At 41.8% G+C, this 20,785-nt stretch overlaps 1 protein-coding gene across 1 annotated transcript in view; it reads left to right on the forward strand.

Annotated features, from left to right (window-relative positions):
• Positions 1 to 7,907: 7,907 nt before the first annotated feature.
• COPB1 (COPI coat complex subunit beta 1) overlaps positions 7,908 to 20,785 on the forward strand; it is a 39,739-nt gene continuing 26,861 nt past the window's right edge. Inside the window, exons 1-3 of the mRNA XM_032767126.2 lie at positions 7,908 to 8,237; positions 16,706 to 16,856; positions 19,734 to 19,963. Of these exons, the coding sequence (XP_032623017.1) occupies positions 16,766 to 16,856; positions 19,734 to 19,963 (321 nt within the window). The 5' untranslated portion in view covers positions 7,908 to 8,237; positions 16,706 to 16,765. The remainder of the gene's footprint in view (positions 8,238 to 16,705; positions 16,857 to 19,733; positions 19,964 to 20,785) is intronic.

Consider the following 20,785-nt stretch of genomic DNA (forward strand, 5'->3'; position numbering starts at 1 on the left):
GTCAGGTTAAAATTAAGTTCCTTAACATATTTTCTTGTGTAAGTTACTAACTCCACATTTGATTATTTGCACTTTCTGGTTCTTGTGCAGTAATACACAATGCTGTCATGTTGGGTTGCAAAAACTATATGGGAGTGTTTTCTTAAGAAGTATTTAAACATTTTTATTTCAAAAATGTTAGTGGGATTTGTATTTTCGTAAAATCATAGAAATGTAGGGCTGGAAGGCACCTCGAAGTCATCAAGTACAGCCCCCCTGCACTGAGGCAAGATCAAGTAAGCCTAGACCATTCCTGACTGGTATTTGACCAACCTGTTCTTAAAAACCTGCAGTGATGGGGATTCCGCAACCTCCCTCGGAAGCCTATTCCAGAGCTTACCTCCCTTTATAGTTAAAGTTTTTTCCCTAATATCTAACCTTTAAGCCCATTACTGCTTGTCCTGCCTTCAGTGGACATGGGGAACAACTGATCAGTCATTCTGCAAATGGCCCTTAACATACCTGAAGAATTATCAGGTCCCTCCCTCAGTCTCTCTCCCTCCGCCCCCACCATCCCCAAAACTAAACATGCCCAGTTTTTTTAATCTTTCCTCATAGGTCAGGTGTCTAAACCTTTTATCGTTTTTGTTGCTCTCCTCTGAACACTCTACAGTTTATCCCTCTCTTTCCTTAAGTGTGGCACCCAGCATTGGATGCACTACTCCAGCGGAGGCTTCACCGGTGCCAGGAAGAGTTGAACAATTACATTCTATGTCCTACATACAACAGTCCTTTTAATAAAACCCAGAACAATATTAGCCTTTTTGGCAACTGCACTACACAGTTGACTCTCATTCTAACCTAGCCAGTCATTCTCCATTTTGTAGTTCTCCGTTTGATTTTTTTTTTCAATTCGTAAGTGAAGTACTTTGCACTTATCTTTACTGACTTTCATCTTGTTGATTTCAGACCAATTCTCCCATTTGTTGAGGTAGTTTTGACTTCTAATTTTGTTCTTCAAAATGTTTGCAACCCCTCCCAGCTTGATGTTATCTGCATATTTTATAAGCATACTTTCTACTCCATTATCCAAATCATGAATGAAAACATTGAACAGTACCGGACTCAGGACTGACCCTTGAGGGACCCCACTACATATGCCTTCCCACTTTGACAGCAAACTATTGATAACTACTCTTTGAATAAGGTTTTTCCACCAGTTGGGCACTCGCCTTCTAGAAAATTCATCTAGACTGCATTTCCCTAGTTTGCTTATAAGAATGTCATATGGGACTGCATCAAATGCCTTACTTAAAATACATCATGTTTACTCCTTCCCCCGTATCCACTATGTCAGTAGTCCTGTTAGAGAAAGAAATTAGGTTGTTTGGCATGATTTATTCTTGACAAATCCATGCTGACTATTACTTGTAATTCTGTTTTTTACTACGTGCTTATAACTTGATTATTTAATAATTTGTTCCAGTATCCTTCCAGGTATCTAAGTTAAGATGACTGGTGTATAATTACCTGGGTCCTTTTTGTTTTCCTTTTTAAAGACAGGTACATATTTGCTCTTCTCTAGCCTTCTGAGACCTCACCTGTCTTCCATGACTTTTCAAAAATAGTTGCTAAGGGTTCCAAGATTGCTTCAGCTAATTCCCTAAGTAGGTGAGGATGAATTTCATCTGGCTCTGCTGACTTGAATACATCTCATGTATCTAAGTATTTTTTTCCCTATTCTGGCTTGCACTCCTTTTCCCTTGTTCTCTCAGGTAATGAAGGCTGCTATCAAATCCCCCCTCACTCTTCTCTTCTGCACACTAAATAACCCGAGTTCCCTCAGCCTCTCCTCATAAGTCATGTGTCCCAGCCCCCAGTCATTCTTATTGCCCTCCGCTGGACTCTCTCCAATTTGTCCACATCCCTTCTGTAGTGCGGGGACCAAAACTGGACACAATACTCCAGGTGTGGCCTCACCAGTGCTGAATAGAGGGGAATAATCACTTCCCTTGATCTTCTGGCAATGCTCCTACTAATACAGCCCAATATGGCATTGGCTTTCTTGGCAACAAGGGCACACTGCTGACTCATATCCAGTTTCTCATCCACTGTAATCCCCTGGTCCTTTTCTTCAGAACTGCTGCTTAGCCAGTCAGTCCCCAACCTGTAGCAGTGCATGGGATTCGTCCTTCCTAAGTTGAGGACTCTGCACTTGTCCTTGTTGAACCTCATCAGATTGCTTTTGGCCCAATCCTTCAATTTGTCTAGGTCACTCCAGCGTATCTACTTCTCCACCATCTGCAAACTTGCTGAGGGTGCAATTCATCCCATCATCCAGATCATTAATAAAGATGTTGAACAAAATGGGTCCCAGGACAGACGCTTGGGGCACTCCGCTTGATACTGGCTGCCAACTAGACATCGAGCTGTTGATCGCTACCCGTTGAACCCGACAATCTAAGCAGCTTTCTATCCACCTTGTAGTCCATTCATCTAATCCATGCTTTTTTAACTTGCTGGCAAGAATACTGTGGGAGACCCTATCAAAAGCTTTGCTAAAGTCAAGATGTATCACATCCACTGCTTTCCCCAAATCCACAGAGCCGGTTATCTCATCATAGAAGGCAATCAGCTGGTCATGCATGACTTGCCCTTGGCGAATCCATGTTGACTGTTCCTGATCACCTTCCTCTCCAAGTGCTTCAAAATGGATTCCTTGAGGCCCTGCTCCATGATTTTGCCAGGGAACGAAGTGAGGCTGACTGGTCTGTAGTTCCCCGAGTTCTGTTCTCTTCTCTTCTCTTCTCCTCGCTCCCCCACACACTTTCAAATATAGGCACTATATTTGCCTTTTTGGTGATGTAAGATGCCATGCACAAGGTAATTATTTTGTGTTTATTTTGGCTATCTAAGACTCATGAAAATATAAAGATGTAAAAGCAATGTGAACTTTTGAACTTCAGCAACTAAAGCTAAATGGTGCCAATTCAGGGACAGCCAAAATCTGAGTTCCTGGATAGTGGAAGTCAGTTGCAGGCTTTGAGTGCTTTCAAGTTGGCTTCTCTGTTTCCTCAAAACCTGAAACGAGGAAATTACTAGAAGTCTTCTCTTTGTATTCAGAAGTCTAATTTCCAAAATATCTATTAAATGCTTCTACTTTGTTAAACATGGACAGTACATTCATATTCCATCCTAGAAGAGAGGAGTTCAACCTGTCTAGATGTCCAAAGATGTCAGCAAGGTAGGCTAAGCATTCTACTCAAGATGAATTGAAAGAATCAGTAAGTAGGAATTGCTGCTGCTTTGAGAAAACCTGCACTTATGCACTCTTTGGGTTCAGTTAGTACTTTACTATGGGAGACGCACCTCTTTTAAGTATGAGAGAAGAGTTACTGGTTAAAGGAACCTATGCCATCAAGAAGCAATACAGAACAAGAATTCATTGGATAGCTATGAATTAAGTCGTTTGCAGTGTTGTAGCCTTGTTGGTCCCAGGATATCAGGGACAAGGTAGGTAAGAGAATATTGGACAAACTACTGGTGAACTTTCAAGCAGCACCAAGCTAGGTTGTACCTTCCACCCAACAGAAGATGGTCCAGTAAAAAACATTACCTTGTCTCTCATGAATTAAGTTTTCTATTTTGTCAACTTCTTGCAGGACCTCATGGTGATTTTTTTTTTCAGGCATTTCCTTACCAATAATAGTATTACTACTGAGGGAATGGTGTGCCAAAAAATTAAATTCTCTGTGCACAAAATTTTTAAAATTCTGCAAATGTTGTTTATCAAAATAACACAATATAATCATACCATTTTTAATTTGCTGACAAATATTTTGAAATAAATTACCAAAATAATTGAAAATGGTGTGATTATATTGTGGTGTTTTGAAAATTAAAATATGCAGAAATTTACATAATTTTTTTTTTTTTTAATTTTTATACAGAATTCCCTCAAGAGTACCAGGGTTCTGTGAAGTGCAATCTGGGTGTGGACAGCTCGGTGGGGACAGGATGGATTTGATTTAAATCAATTTGATTTAAATCACTAGTCAGGAAGACTCAATTTAATCATGGATTTCTACATAAAAGTACATTCTTGTTGATTGTTATAACCTTAATACATATTCTTCACAACTCAGAGATAAACATGTAGGTTTCATTTTTAGAAGGTACACACTATACATTTAAGAGTGATCTATTTTGAAAACTTCAGATTAGTTTTACAGCTACATCAGAAAATGAATGATTGGTTATTTCAGATACCAAAGGTAATTGAAGCAGATATTTATGAAGTCATTGGGAGGTGATCTATCTCCAGTTCAACAGGATAATCATTACTATTTGGAGGATTTTCTTGCCATGTGGTATTAGGAGGAGAACATCACTAGACAGACATTTAAATTTTTTTATTTAACTAAAACAACAACGTTATGTATTCTGGTTTTTTTTCTTCAACAGCAAACATAATATTTTAACAAAACAAGTGCATGAATTTTTTAATCATTTTAAGTTTTTTAAAATCAGGTTTGTTTTTGTTAATGGTTTTTAACTAAAATAGTGTTGTTGTTCTTTTAAAAATACAATAATTAAATTGACTACATCAGCCAGGTCAACCTAAGAAACTTAAAATATTGGCTTCTGGAGCTAACTCAGTCATTTTCACCTTCATTTTCCCGTTTGTTCATAATCTGGAAAAGAAAAATGAGCTTTCCTGCCTTTTCAGGTCCCAAATGACTTCTCAATTTGGAATGAATTAGTCCAAACAAAGAAAATATTCTTCTTACATCAACAGAAAAAGCTACTGCTGTTAAAAGTGAGATTATCACTTCAATAGTCCCTGAATCCAAGTGCTTAAATGACTTCCTCCAGTTCACTGGGGTGACTTTCTTTAAAACATCATCAGCAAACATATATTTCTTGAATGGTTCTTATTCCCAAACTGAGTCTCTTTTACGGCCTGCTGCCATTGTAGATTTTTCCCTTCTAGTGAGAGAATGGTATGGTAGATCTCAATCAATGAAGGCTGCACTCAGAAAGACCTCAAGACTTCTGGAATATGTTGCTCAAATAGTTTAACTTTTGTTTCTACTGCCTGTCCGTCCCTTCTTTCATTTATGTCCAGACTTCTTCTCCTTGTCCAGATCTATTTTGCCCCCAACAATCTTCTATTCATTGAACTTTTTGATACTTTGCATGTTTAGAGAGGGGGGTAAGGGATTGACTCTGTACACAAATTTGCAGAGGGACAATAGGTCTGTTTCTCACCTCTATATATTATTTATTTAAAAACATTGTTGCTGTTAACAAGTATGTTATTTCTGGAGACACAAATCCAGTTTGAAAACTGCAAAACTAAGCATCTCTCATAGTATCTTCTAGAATGAGCACTGAGTGCCATTGGGTTAGGGTGAGATGAGATGAAGAAAATATCGGGGCACATGGTGGGGGTGTCTGCCAGTGGAGGAAGAAAAAAAAAACTGAGTGCTGCTGGCGGAGGGAAAAAAATAAGGCCAGTGCTGCCAGCAGCGCAAAATATCGATCAGAACAAATTGCGTCCCAGCCAAACATCGGTTGGGACCTGGGACAACCACCCAAATATCATGACTAGCCCGATAAAATCGGGGCAATCTGGTCACCCTACGTTGGGTAGATAGATTAACCTATATAATCTATACAGATGCCCCTGGAACCTCATAAAATTGTGTCCCTAATCCATGAACTATTGGAACTCATTTACAAAACTTTTCTTAAACATTACTTAAATATATTGTCTCATACTATAGAATTTATAATCCCTATTCCACGATAAGATATCTTTGAGCCATAATTTATCTTCATTAAAACTATCTTTAGATAGGTTTTTGCTTCAAAAAGCATTTTATCAAAAAATCCGAATAACAAAAATCAGATTTTGTTTTTAAATCATTGATTTTTATCCACTGTGGGTTGGGGGATCTGGGTGCAGGGGAGAATCTAGATGCACAGGGGCTTGGTGTGGGGTTCTGAGTGCAGGGGGAATGAGACTCTGCAGGGGAGTCCAGGTGACGGTAGTTAGGGCTCAATGGGGGGAGTATAGTATGATGGTGTAAGAGACAGTGAATGCATGCTGTATTAACTACTATGATTTGGATCCATATGACTCATCTGCTATTCTGTTATTGCTGGCCTCCTCCATGCACAGGGAATTCCCTATTCTCACTGAACATGACAAATCTTTGACTACTTCCACAAATATCTTAAATAAACCTTTTCTTTTTTTCTGGAACATCTATACCAAACAGCAAGTGTTTTTGTTTTGTTTTCCCCCAAGAGAACCATCAGACATGTATGCCTCATGAACATTAGAGAAGTTGTACAGGAACAGGTTTATCGGTTATCTGGAATTGCATGCTAGACACTCTTCCTGGGAGTTTAAAAGCAGTTGCTTTATTACCTGCAGTGATATGGGGGAAGTAGTTTTTAATTTGGTAGCTGCTTCAGGCACTGTAACTTTTGAAACTGTCTACTACCCAGGAAAGGATAAGATTTTCTGAAGTGATATTGCACCATATAGTCTGGTGTGATATACTGAGGAAACAGGTAAGATGCCTGAAGGATGTTTGTGTTGATAGTATGAGTAATAGAGTCTTGTTGATTTTTAAAGGTTTCACATTTTCTTTGAAATCTTCAGGTTTGTGTGTCTATAGCTGGACGTTCAGTTTCTGACTGTGGCATTAACTTTGTACAGTCCTGCTTTGTGCAATCAGCAATGAATTGTTCACATTTTCTAATTAATTGCTGTAAAATCATATGTAGTAGTTTTTTTCCTGCATTTTCTTTTTCTTGTTTTAAGTAATCAGTACAACTTGCTAGTCTACTTTCCCAGAAATATTTCTTTTACCTATTTAGCCGAGGGGAGAGCTGATCGCTAACAGAGACTGACTAGTCAGGCTGTGTGCGATGTGACCCAAGGAGGCTCAGTCATTAGGACAGTGTGCTAGCTAGCTTGCAGGGCAACTGGACCAGCTCTGACCGTTTTTTTTGGTGAGCTGTCTGTGTGGTGTGCACACTGTTTTTAATGAGGCTTGTTCTCGGTTTGCCAGGTAGGGTGACCAGACAGCAAGTGTGAAAAATCAGGACAGGGTGGGGGGATAATAGGAGCTTATGTAAGAGAAGACCCAAAACTCAGGACTGGGTCTATAAAATTGGGATGTTTGGTCACTCTATTTGCAGCAGAGAAACTCAGGACCAGACACAAGTTTCATTAGCAGGTGATATAGTATAGTAAATTGCTTTGCACAGGAATGTGCTACCACCGTGTACTGAGTATGCTCAGTTCATCTGTTGAAGCCACTGCCCTGATTAGCCATAAGATTCTGCAGACTGCTTTTGATGGGTTAAAAATTGGCAAAGGGGGCGACTAGGAGCAGCGGGTGGAAGTTTACTCGTCACGGGGGTCAAGCAGCTGGAGGCAGCATTAGAAGAGGGGTTAAATGGGAAAGTCAGAGATGTGGGGAGGAAGTGGAGTTAAGCCCAGGAGTGAGGTGCTGGCACAGGCAGGGGCATAGGGGCTAGCAGTTACCCAAGTGGGACTGAGACACCAGTGCTTGGCAAAATGGGGGTGTGTGTGTGTGCGCAAAGGATGCTTATTTTATTTGATCAGAGTGGCTTTTTTGTACGGTCAGACGAACTGAGCATGCTCAGTAACATCTGCTGAAGCCGTTGCCCTTCACTCTGCCCGCATTAGCCGTAACATTCTGCTGACCGCTATTCACAGGGGTTCAAAGGGGGTGAATCGAGAACTGCTGCATCAGGCAGCAGTTTCTTACAAGCTAGTATAGCAGTAGCTGCTACCAGTAGCACATTTCTACACTGCAGGGGCTGGGCCCCGCCACAGGAACAGCCGCCTGCCCAGCCCTACCAAGGACACCCGGCGGCAGTGACGTGGCCGCTTCGTGCCTAAGACGGCGGCTCGGACGGTCAGGGGTCACGCAGCGAGTGAGGGCTGCGCGCGGGTCTGGGACTGGCCCATTCGAACAGGACCGAGCCGCCCTAGCCCTTCCCTCCCGCGCGGGGTGCGCGCGCAGGGAGTGAGCGCGGCGAAGCCCCCCCTACGTGCATTGCTGCGTACGGAGGAGACGTGTCCTGCTGCGGCCGCCGTACTACCGATGTGGTCCGTCACTGTCGCGGAGAGCGGTTCCACGTCAGCCAGGGCGAAGCAGCGGGCAGAGCCGGGGCTGGAGGGGCCCTGCCGCGGGCAGCACGGGAGGCAGGTACAGCGACTAGGGCGGCTGCGGAGCGTGGAGGGCGCGAACGCCTCTGCTGGGCCCGTGTCGCCATGAGGGCCGCGGCCCCCGCCCCCTTCCGGAGCCAGCGGCCCCGGGTCCCTTGCAGCCAGCGGCCTCGGTCTGGGCTGAGCCGCAGCCTCGAGGGTGGGAGCGAGTCCCCTGGGCGGGCAGCCGGTCCGGTCCCTACTGTCGGGGATGCGGGGGGTTACGGTCGCCGTGCAGCCGCCGGGTCCTGTTCCCCAGTCTGCACCGATTTGTTTCGTGAGCTGTGGGGGCAGCCGCGGAACCATCGGGCCGGGTCTGTACAGCGCTGGGGAGGCTCCCGGGGAGGTGATGTAGAGAGGTTTAAACGTGAGCTCCCCCGTCCCTGCGATTGGCTTTGCTCCTCTGGACCTGAGGCCGCCTGCCCAAAACTCAGCGCAAGGTCAGGGCGTGAGTTTGGAGCTTTACTTTGTTATGATTTCTTTTCACCTTTTCTAAAAATTCTCATTCTCTTTGTCCTGAAACTTTGTGCGAAATTGTTTGTGGAAAGTTTCAACAAAGATCCATTCAACTGATGTTTTTGTTTTCTTTCTGGGTTCTTAAACATATGTCTTTTGTTATGGTTATTTAGCAATATTGTTAAATCTATGGAGTCAATATGAATACAAACAAAATTAAAAGTTATATCTATCGATATTTATAATAGAAATTATGAAATAAGCCTTTATTTCTATTTACTATTTAAGTGTCTCATTTTGCAGACGTATATTTGAATAGCTTTGTGCTGGAGCATTCCCATTGATGTCAATGGCACATGATTAAAATTGAGTCCATATGAGTTTGCAGGTTTGAGGCTATGGTAATTTTTTTTAATAGCCATTCATCTTTTTCATAAAGATTAGGAAAAATGTGAAATAAAAATGACTGAACTTGAAAACTTTGAACTAATTATGTGGCTAGTTCTCATCAAGGAGTAGTCACTTGGAAAAATGAAAAGAGAACTTTTTGTATTGATGTTATACGCAATTGTAACTTTGCCTCGCATTCTTGATGTTTTTATCCTGTATCTTCAGAGCAGTGAGTTTTAAAATAAGTGAAGTTGCTGAACAACACAGTTACGCACCTCTGTAGTTCTAGGGCTAATGATTTAGGGCAGGGGTTCCCAAACTTGGTTTGCAGCTTGTTCAGGGTAAGCCCCTGGCAGACCGCAGGATGCTTTTATTTACTTGAGCATCTGTAGGTACGGCAGCTTGCAGCTCCCAGTTTCCGTGGTTTGCCGTTCCCTGCCAGGGCGTGAGCGCAGCGGAGCCCCCCTTTGTGGCCTGTGCCACCTCCCACAGCTCCCATTGGCCGGGAACGGCAAACCACTGCCACTGGGAGCTGTGTGTGGCTGTACCTGCGGATGCTCAGGTAAACAAAGCGTCTTGCGGCCCACCAGAGGCTTACTCTGAACAAGCCGCGAACCAAGTTTGAGAACCCCTGTTTTAGGGCAGTGGTTCTCAGCCAGGGGTGCGTGTATCACTGGGGGTATGCAGAGGTCTTCCAGGGAGGGTTCATCAACTCATCACATGCCCACAGCCCTCTGAGGCTTCTTAAACATTTTGATAACCTTGTTTATTTTACAATACAACACTAGTTTAGTTATATAATATAGAGACTTATATAGAGAGAGCTTCTAAAAAACATTAAAATATATTACCGGCACGCGAAACCTTAAAGTGAATAAATGAAGACTCGGCACACCACTTCTGAAAGGTTGCCGACCCCAATCTAGATATTTGCCTAGTTTTACAACAGGCTACATAAAAAGCACTAATGAAATCTGTACATACTAAAATTTCATACAGACAGTGACTTGTTTATACTGCTCTATATATTATACACCAAAATATAAGTATAATATTTATATTCAAATAGATTTATTTTATAATTACATGGTAAAAATGAAAAAGTGAGCAATTTTTTAGTAATAGTGTGCTGTGACAATTTTGTATTTTTATGTATGATTTTGTGAGCAAGTGGTTTTTAAGTGAGGTGAAACTTGGGGTACGCAAGACAAATCAGACTCCTGAAAGAGGTACAGTAGTCTGGAAAGGTTGAGAGTCTCTAGTTTAGGGTATGTAATGTAGTGTTGTAGTTAACAGACTTGTGTAAAAGAGAATTGCACAGCTCCATAGTGTGCAGCTTTGTTCTTATTTTAAAAATAAAGGAGTTAAATGCAAAAATCTGTGTCCATGCAAAGTTAACACTGAAAACCTAAAATGTATAAAACCAAGAAATGCAACAATTGTGAGTCATACAACTCAACTCTTAAGAATTTTTAGCACTTATGAAATGTTGTATATTGGCAGTGTTTTACATACACTGATCAACAATACCTGATTATACCTTCTTTGAAGCCTCCCATGATTCTCAAGACATTTACAGGCTTGTAATTGGTGTGAGGAGCACCATTGTAGAGACCATGTAGAAGTTATAAACCTGCATATTTTGTGGAGCTTATTATGACCATGAGCACCATGTTTCAAATTTCTCAAAATGAGTAAGTTCCAGCAGGTGAGCTCATTGGGATGTACAGGGTCACAGGGACACTTGGCATTAATGTAATCCATTATCATAGTTCTGATGCAGCTATAGCTTTTTAACAGACCTTCAGACTTAACACAGCATGGAACCTAGTGCTCCAAACAGGAACTACCAAAGGCAGGCCCCTCTCTCTTATTACGAAATGCTTATGTAACAGTTGGAGCTCTGACAGTGCTTAGCAAATTTGATATCCCAGAAGTTCTGGAGGAATGCTCATATAATAGGGTTTTTTTAATGAGTAGTTGAATTTGATCCGTTTAAACAAGTTTTAAATCTACCATATATGCTCAATCATAAGCCGATCCCCCTCAAGATGGATAAGTAAAAAATGGAAATTTTTTATAACCCGTTCATAAGCTGACCCTATAATTCAGGGGTCAGCAAACTTTGGCTTCCGGGCCATCAGGATAAGCGGCTGGTGGTCCGAGATGGTTTATTTACCTCAAGCATCTGCAGGCACGGAGGAAAACCTAAGTAAACAAAGTGTCCCAGTACACCAGCTGCTTACTCCAACGAGTCAGGACAGCAACTGGTGGGGAAATTTTTTAGGGGGGGAGAAGCTGGGAGTCAGGGGAGTAATCCCTGTGATCAACCCTCACATAACCTCACCCCTAACCCAGGACCCCCACACTCTCTCCATCCCATCCCTTCCCAGCTTATCTGGGGAGGGCCAGGGAGGGATGTCTCTGACTTGGCTGGAGCTGCTCCGGCAGGTTGGGCAGCGCGGCTGCAGGCTGGGCCAGGCGGCATGGTGGCAGTGTGCTCTGACGCCCAAGCGGTGCGGCCACAGCCTGCTCTGGGGCTTGGGACCAAGCAGCATGGCTGCAACCTGTCAGCCCTGGAGCTTCAGCTGCTTTGGAGGTGGGGGGTAGAGCAGTGTGACCAGAAGTGGAGAGACACTGGCCCTGCCTCTTCCCCTCTGTCTCTGCTGGCTGTGCTGCCTCTACTGGCTCCCTCTGTTGTGGGGAGGGGCTGTGTCTCATAGACTCATATGTCAGAAGGAACCAATATGATCATCTAGTCTGACCTCCTGCACAAAGCAGGCCACAGAATCCTACCCATCTACTTCTGTTACAAACCCTAACCTATGTCCGAGTTATTGACGTCTTCAAATTGAGGTTTGAAGACCTCAGGCTGCAGAGAGTCCACCAGCAAGTGACCCATGCCCCACGCTGCAGAGGAAGGCGAAAAACCTCCAGGGCCTCTGCCAATCTGCCCTGGAGGAAAATTCCTTCCCGACCCCCAATTATGCGGAGCTTAAGCCCTTGAGGTATGTGGGCATGCCCCTCAACCAAGCCAGCACTTTCAAGGAAAAGAAACCTTTCTCTTGCAGAGTATTCAGGATCCATCCCATCCAACATCCCATCACAGACCATTTGAGCAGACTTATCTGCTGGAAACCACGATCAGTTGCCCAAATTAAACTCCTATCTAATTTCCCCTTCCATGAAATTATCAAGCCTTAGTTTAAAGCCAGATATGTCTTTTTTGTCTCCCACTTTCTCCCTTGGAAGCTGGTTCCAGAACTTCACTCCTCTAATGGTTAGACCTTTGTCCAATTTTAAGTCTAAACTTCCTATGTCCAGTTTACCCATTTGTTCTTGTGTCTACATTGGTACTAAGCTAAATAATTCCTCTCCCTCCCTAATGTTAATCCCCCTGATATATTATAAAGGCAAGGCATATCCCCGCAGCTCTTTTTGGCCGGGCTAAACAAGCCAAGCTCTCCCTCTCTATACCCATTCATAAGCTGACCTCACCTCTGGTGCTTCCTTTTTACTTAAAAAAATTGGTTTATGAACAGTATATACGGTATATCTTCATCCTTTTGTTTATATGTGATAGGGAAGACCTAGTCAAGGCTGAAAATCAGGCAGCCCTTGCCGTCACCCACACAGATGTTCCTAAGCGTGTCCTAAGGGTTTCAACTTGTCACCAATCAAGAAGGGATTCTTCCCACCCCATGTGTTATGGAAGAGAAGGTTTTTTTGTTTTTATTTTTAATATTCTTAAGCATCAGGAGGTGGCCATGCTGGAGCGGGTGTGGGGTGCGGATTGTCCAGGTTCTGCATAACATTAGGCATTCTCTCAGGTGCTTGGCTGGCTGGTTCGTGCTACCATGCAGGATCTAACTGATCACCAGATGTGGAGCAGGAGGAATTTTCCCCCAAGTCAGATTGGCAGTTTTGCCTTCCTCTGCAGCATATGGGTGCAGTCACTTGCTAAGACTATCTGGGTATATCTCAACCATTTCCCTGCCATTAGGACATAAGAATGGCCGTACTGGTCAGACCAATGGTCCATCTAGCCATAGTCTGTCTTCTGACAGTGGCCAATGCCAGGTGCTTCAGAGGGAATGAAACAGAACAGGTAATCATTAAGTGATTCATCCCCTGTTGTCATTTGTAGCTTCTGCACTTCAGAGCATAGTTTGTATCCCTGCCCATCCTGGCTAATAGCCATTGGTGGACCTATCGTCCATGAACTTACCTAGTTCTTTTTTTGAACCTGCTGTAGTCTTGGCCTTCACAACATCCTCCGTCAAAGAGTTCCAAAGGTTGATTGTGCATTGTGTGAAGAAAACTTCCATTGTTTGTTGTTTGTTAACCTACTGCCTATTAATTTCATTTGGTGACCCTAGTTCTTGTGTTATGATGAGGAATGAATAACACTAAGTTGAAAAGTCCCAATCTATTTATCTTTCCTCATAAGAGAAGGCTGTTACACAACCCCAACAGTTTTTGTTGCCCTTTTCTGTACCTTTTCCAATTCCAAAATATCTTTTTTGAGATGGAGTGACCAGATCTGCATTCAGTATTCAAGATGTGGGTGTACTATGGATTTATATAGAGACAATATGATATTTTCTGTCTTACTATATATCCCTTTCTTAATGATTCCCAACATTCTGTTAGCTTTTTGGACTGCCGCTGCACATTGAGTGGATGTTATCAGAGAACTATCCACAGTGACTCCAAGATCTCTTTCTTGAGTGGTAACAGCTAATTTAGACCCCCATCATTTTATATATATAGTTAGGATTATGTTTTCTAATGTGCATTACTTTACATTTATCAACATTGAATTTCATGTGCCATTTTGTTGTTGTCACCCAGTTTTAAGAGATCCGTTTGTAAGTTCTTTGTAAGTTCTTTGTAACTATCTTTAGCAGTTTTGTATCATCTGCAAATTTTGCCACCTCATTGTTTACCCCTTTTTCCAGATCATTTATGAATATGTTGAATAGTACTGATCTTAGGACAGATCCCTAGGGGACTCCACTATTTACATCTCTCCATTCTGAAAACTGACTATTTATTCCTACCATTTGTTTCCTATCTTTAAACCAGTTACCAATCCATGAGAGGACCTTCCCTCTTATCCCATGACAGCTTACTTTGTTTAAGAGCCTTTGGTGAGGGACTTTGTGAAAGGGTTTCTGAATATCTAAGTAAACTGTATCCCCTGGATCACTCTTGTCCACATACTTGTTAACCACCTTAGAGAATCCTAATAGATCGGTGAGACATGATTTGCCTTTACAAAAACCGTGTTGACTCTTTCCCAACAAACTATGTTCATCTGTGTCTGATAATTCTGTTCTTTACTATAGTTTCAACCAATTTGCCTGGTACTGAAGTTAGGCGTACCAGCCTGTAACTGCCAGGATCACCTCAGGAGTCTTTTTAAAAAATTGGCACCACATTAGCTATCCTTGAGTCATCTGGTACGGAAGCTGATTTGAATGATAAGTTACATATCACAGGTAGTAGTTCTGCAATTTTGAGTTTCTTCAGAACTCTTGGGTGAATACCATCTTGTCCTGGTGACTTAGGTAATAAAGGTAATAACTGGAGATATACCAATCTCCTAGAACTGGAAGGGACCTTGAAAGGTCATTGAGTCCAGCCCCCTGCCTTCACTAGCAGGACCAGTTTTTGCCCCAGCTCCCTAAGTGGCCCTGTCAAGGATTGAACTCACAGCCCTGGGTTTAGCAGGCCAATGCTCAAACCACTGAGCTATCCCTCCCCCACTTAAACTTATTCCTGTTTAATTTATCAATTTGTTCCAAAACCACCTCTAATGACACCTCAATCTGGGACAGTTCCTACTCAGTCATGAAGACCTGTGCAAAGAATTCATTACGTTTCTCGCAGTGGCCTTATTTTCCTTGAGTGCTCCTTGGTCCCTCCTATTTTCTGACTGTGGCACATAATATAGTCTAGTCTAGTCTCCTATGGGCTGTAATTCTTTGATCTCATTTCAGTTGCTGGATTAGTGTGTGAGTGCTTGTTAGTATTGGTGGCCCGTAATATAGAAAGTCAGACTAAATGATCCTTCTGCCCTTAAACTCTGACTCGATCACACTGTTTTCCACATTTATAACTTCTTGATATATTATGCTTTTGGGCTCAAATGATCAAGATTACTACTTTTAGTGGCTAAAAATTTCATGCTGTATAGCATGCTTAATAAATATTAAAATAGAGAGTCACAAAACTCCATAGTAAAGCGTATATTGCAATTTCCATTTTGAGACCAATTCTGAACTACTTACGTATAACTTCCAGAATAAAAAGCTACTTTCTGCATAAATTTATCATGGGTAATCTCTGCCCAGAGAATTCTTAAATTTGAAATTAATTGAACAGATGGTTACAAAATATTGGAAAAGTGACAGTTTTTCATTTAAAAAAAAAATATCCTAATTAAAACATTGCTATATAAAGGTTCAAACTTTTTTTATATATGAAGTCATTTTTACTAGTTCTTATTAAGACCTTTCTTACACCAAAAATGCTCAGTTATTACAGGGTGATCTCCAATATGTTTTCTGATTTTTGTGAAAGGCCTAACAAACATTACAAGTTTTACTCTCCTAACTTAAGGGTATAGCTTCACGGCATAGTTAGCTTCTCTCAAGTTAGCTTAGCCCAAGTGAGAGCTTACATATTGCAAAACAATTCGTATTTGGAGGCTGTTCCAGAACTTCATGTCTCTGATGGTTAGAAACCTTCTAATTTCCAGCCTGGATTTGTTCATGGCCAGTTTGTATGAATAGTCTTTTTCCTTTAGCTTAAATAGCTCTTTACTCTCCCTGGTACTTACCGCTCTAATGTATTTATAGTGAGCAATCTAGCCTTTTTGCTAGAGTAAACAAGCCAGGCTCTTCCAGTCTGTAAGACAGGCTCTTCATTCCATTGATCACAGAAGTGTGGGACTGAAAGATACCTCAACAGATCATTTAGTCCAGTTCCCTGCACTCATGGCAGGAATACATAATAACTAGACAATTCCTGACAGCTGTTTGTTTAACCTGTTCTTAAAAACCTCCAATGACGGAGATTCCATAACTGCCCTAAGCAATTTGTTCCAGTTTAAATTAAATTAACTTGTTTCAGTAGTTCTTCTTTACACTTATTCCAGTTTAAATTAATCTTTAAAGGGTTGAAGGAAATTTTATAATCTTGGTTGTAGTATTTGTTACTATTTTATTTACTATAATACTTTACTCTTACAGCACTCTTCATTCACAGATCTGCCTTATACTCAATTCACTAAACCCTAGCTATCCCTATAAAACTTGTTCATTAGTATCTAAGTAGCACACATGTTCATTAGATTTTTGCATATTACTTTTTATTTGAGGATTTTGCATACTTGTTTTAACATTTTAATACACAGTATTGATAAGAACATTTATAAAGTGAAAGAGGATCTCACTCTTTGGGGAGAGGTTTTGAATAATGTAGTTTAAAAGTCCTTTAAATCCAAATTTTTAGAGAAATGTTTAATATTTTTGTGGAAATTGCAATAGCATACTTTTGTGCTGTTTTTTATGGAGTTATTATCACATTCCATTAATTTCATTTTGTTTTCTCTAGAGTGCCTGATATTTGTTGGAAGTAGTTCTTCTATTAAGAAAGTATTTGTAACCAAGAACAATGACAGCCGCAGAGAATGTATGTTATACACTGATTAATGTTCCAATGGATTCAGAACCACCATCTGAAATCAGCTTAAAAAATGACCTAGGCAAGTAATATACTTTATGGCTAACAAGTGATTCAGTTTTACTTGAATTAACTCTTGTTTTTCTTTCTCATTATATGATAACCTTGAACGTAATACTTACTTAAAAATATAAAACCATTCTCTCTTAACCTAATTGCTTTTATAGTTATTTTAAAAAGTACACAACTGTAATATTATGTTTAAATAAACATAATTTGGTAATTGAAAAACTGAACCTTTATCCATAACATTGCTATTCTAAGTCCAATAAAAAGATAGTCAGGATACAGACCTGTACTTAAGCATGGAAGTCCTAAGGGGCTACTCACTCACTTAAATACCTTGCTGAATTGAGGCCCTAGTAGGTTAATATAGGATCTAAAGCACCTATCAGAATATGCCTTACAATGTAAAAGCAAGAAATGTTGGGGCAAAGTTATCATTCTGTTTTATGACTTGAATACGTTTCAAGTGTCCTAAGACCTTTTTGAGGATGGGAAATAGAGAGAGGATACTTCATGGTAAAGCCTTCTTTTTGGCCCCTCAAATACAAATTCAAACCACTAAGTAAACTTTCTCCCATGCATAAAAAGGTAAAACTTAACACCTTTCTGTATTTTATGTATGTAGAAAGATAGCACTTCCTATTGAGGTCAGTGAGAGTCAAAGTAGTCCTACAATGCAGATTTCAAGGAGAGTTCCTGGTTGCAAGTTCTGTTCTACCACATCACATGTTGGAATACTTCAACCGTTCTGAAAGCAGAGAAAGGAAAGAGGAGAATACCTCCAAAAACCATTGGAAATAATTAACATTTCCAAAGCCAGTGGTACTCTAGCAACCATTTCCTCCCAATAATTGAAGAGTACCTACATTTGTATGTGTTGGATTGGAAGTCCGTCCATTGCAAAATAAATGTCTGATGGCCTTAGCAATCTCTTCTAATTAAATACTGATGTATACAGCAATCTGTGAATTTAGGTTTGCTGGATTAATGTTGGATTTTGAAACCTGAGGGAAAATTTCCTCTGTTTACAGTGTTTTGGTAGTAACTGTCCACTGATGACCTGTCATTCATATAACTCCTATCTTTATTGTATCTGAGCAAGTCTCTCTTTTTATGTCTGTTAACACTCTCTTTCTCTCTCACTTTTCCTATTTGTGTTTATGCTCAGGTAGATTTAATAAGGAATGCACTGACATACTGGAGTCTTGAAGTTTTTGCTGCTTTGTAGTTCAGTACATATTGCCAATACTATTGCATTCTTACTAACTCAGAGGTTACTCCTGAGGGCATTCTGCACCAAAAAATTAAAATTTTTGCATACAATAGTTTAAAATTCTGCAAATTTTATTTGTTAAATGTGGAGGCTCCAGTATGACACTGAGGAGCTCACGCCACTGGCTGCACAGAGGTCGGAGATCACTGTGCAGCGCTTCCCTCTCTCCCCCCGGACTTGGGCTCAGCGACGAGGCTGCACCCAATCCTGACACAGCGCAAGGACCAGGCCTGCCCCAGAAACACCCCAGGGCCCTGCCCCTCTGTGCCGGGCACACTAGGTGTGGGCGGGCAGGCTCAGAAAGGCAATATTCAAGTGTGGAGGGGCTTATTGTGGGGGGATCCAGGTGTGTGTTGAGAGGGTTCTGTATGGGGCAGTTTGGGTGTGGGCAGCTCAGTAGGGTATCTAGATGCACAGGGGCTTGTTAGGGGGTTCTATGTGCAATGGTAATGAGACTCTGCGTGGAAGTGGAACTCCAGGTGAAAGTGGTTGGGCCTCGGTGGGGGTGTCTGGGTGTAGGGCAATAGAGCTCAGAAGGGGGGGGTCTAGGCATGGGGCTTTTGGGGGGGGTCCAGATGCTGCAGAAGTGGGGCTCAGTGGGGATCCAGGTGCACCTGGTTGGGGCTCAGTGGCATGGGGGTCTGGGTGCTGGTGGCTTTTTGAGGTGGTCCAGGTGCAGGGGGAGTGGAACTTATTGGGGGGCTTCTGAGTGCAGGGTGTGTAGCTTGGCAGGAGTGTCTAGGTATGAGGGGGTCTGGATGCACAGGGGTTTGGAGGGATGGAGGAGCAGCTCCCTGTAGAGGGATCCGTCACCCTGCAGTTGAGGAGCAATGGGTGCAGGAAGTGGGGGCAGGGGAAGTTTGCAGAACTTCCTGCAGCTGGAGGAGAAAACTGAGGGTGGATCTGACCCAGCCCCAGATGCTGTGCAGGTGAAGAAGAAGTTCTGTCCTCCCCAGCCCAGCCAGGACTAGCAGCTGAGCCTCATCTTCCCCAGTCCTGCCCCCTGCCCATGGCACCCAAAACATACTGCTGGGAAGGGTTGCATGACCACTCCTGTGGTTTCCCTTTGCTTCCCCCATAAAGTCACTTTTCTGTGAGCAAACAAAGTCGTTTGCAGGGGACATAAATTCTGTGCATACACAGTGGTGCAGAATTCCCCCACAGTAAGAAGTGCATATGCAAGAATGACTGTAACATCATAATGCATTGTGATTTCCTGGTGTGAATATGGTCTGTCAGTAATGAAATTCCCTTCATTAGAACTGTGTAGTGGAATTAACTGAGCTTCAGTGGAAGCTAAATTACAGCTGTATTTATTAAACCTCCCATGCTCTTTATTATTCTCTTAAATTTAGTAGTATGAATTCATTAGCGTACTCTCTAGCACAGTCAGGAGCCCTAGTCACAGACCAGGACCCACGTGCTACAGTAATAGAAAAAAAATAATAATGTGGTGGTGTCCTGAGGGGCAAGGTTTATATTTGCTGGCATCAAGTATCAATATTTCTGTTAGATTGTTTTAACAAGCCTTGATTATTTAAGTAATTCTGGGGGCACCTGTTGTTTGTCACTTTCTGTAATTTCTGCGCTTATTTTCGAACTCCTGCTTCCCTCTACCAGAAAAAGGAGATGTAAAGTCTAAGACAGAGGCCTTGAAGAAAGTAATTATCATGATCCTGAATGGTGAAAAACTACCTGGACTTCTGATGACTATTATTCGTTTTGTACTGCCTCTTCAAGATCATACCATCAAGAAACTGCTGTTAGTCTTTTGGGAGATAGTTCCGAAGACCACTCCAGATGGCAAACTATTGCAAGAAATGATCCTTGTATGTGATGCCTATAGAAAGGTAAACATGTTTGTTATTTATTCTATGTTTTTATGCCCTATCACCCTTGTATCTGACCAATCTCTACATAAAGCATAACCAGGTAATGTAATATTTTGATCCAAATGAATGGATGCACCGCATTCCTTTCCTTAGTGACCTAACCACTCTGCCTGCATGGGTCAGAGCTGAGGAATTGCCATCTGGAAGATCTGTTGCCAAGAAAATACAAATATTTTCAGTTATGCCTAAGCAAAGATGTGCACTGTCTGCTTTCCAGCGGAAGTGGAGCTGAGTGGTGAGGATCAACCCTGTTACCTTTTCCTGTGATATCTTCTCTGGGGATTAACAATGTTGATGCAATTGTTATGAGGGAGTATAAAAGGAAGAGGTTATCTTTGAAATAACTGTATCCTATGCTATTTAGGACTTTTCAGATGGTAACCAGCACCTTCAGTTATACCTGTACATGAAATTGCAGCACATATGTCCATTTGTAATATGCACTTACCAATTTCTCTTGCCTTCTGAAAGATGGCATGTGTGTCTGGTCTAGCTGGAGCATTCAGGTAACCTTCAAGAGTAGCCCTGGACAGAGTTCATTGTATTTGTGTAGTTAAGAGCTAACGGCATGGACTGTTGTGGCGTACTCTGCATTTGAGAGGAAGGATGGTAATGTCTTGGCCAGCTGCAGATAAAAGTCAATGATTCTGGCCGTTGCTAATATCTTTTGTCTTATGCAATGTTGTTGAAGCCATATTGGTCCCAGAGTTTTAGAGAGACAAGGCGGGTGAGGTAATATCTTTTATTGGACCAACTTCTGTTGGTGAGAGAGTGAAGCTT

This window comes from Chelonoidis abingdonii, chromosome 4 (genome assembly GCF_003597395.2).
Source record: "Chelonoidis abingdonii isolate Lonesome George chromosome 4, CheloAbing_2.0, whole genome shotgun sequence".
Lineage (NCBI taxonomy): Eukaryota > Metazoa > Chordata > Testudines > Testudinidae > Chelonoidis > Chelonoidis abingdonii.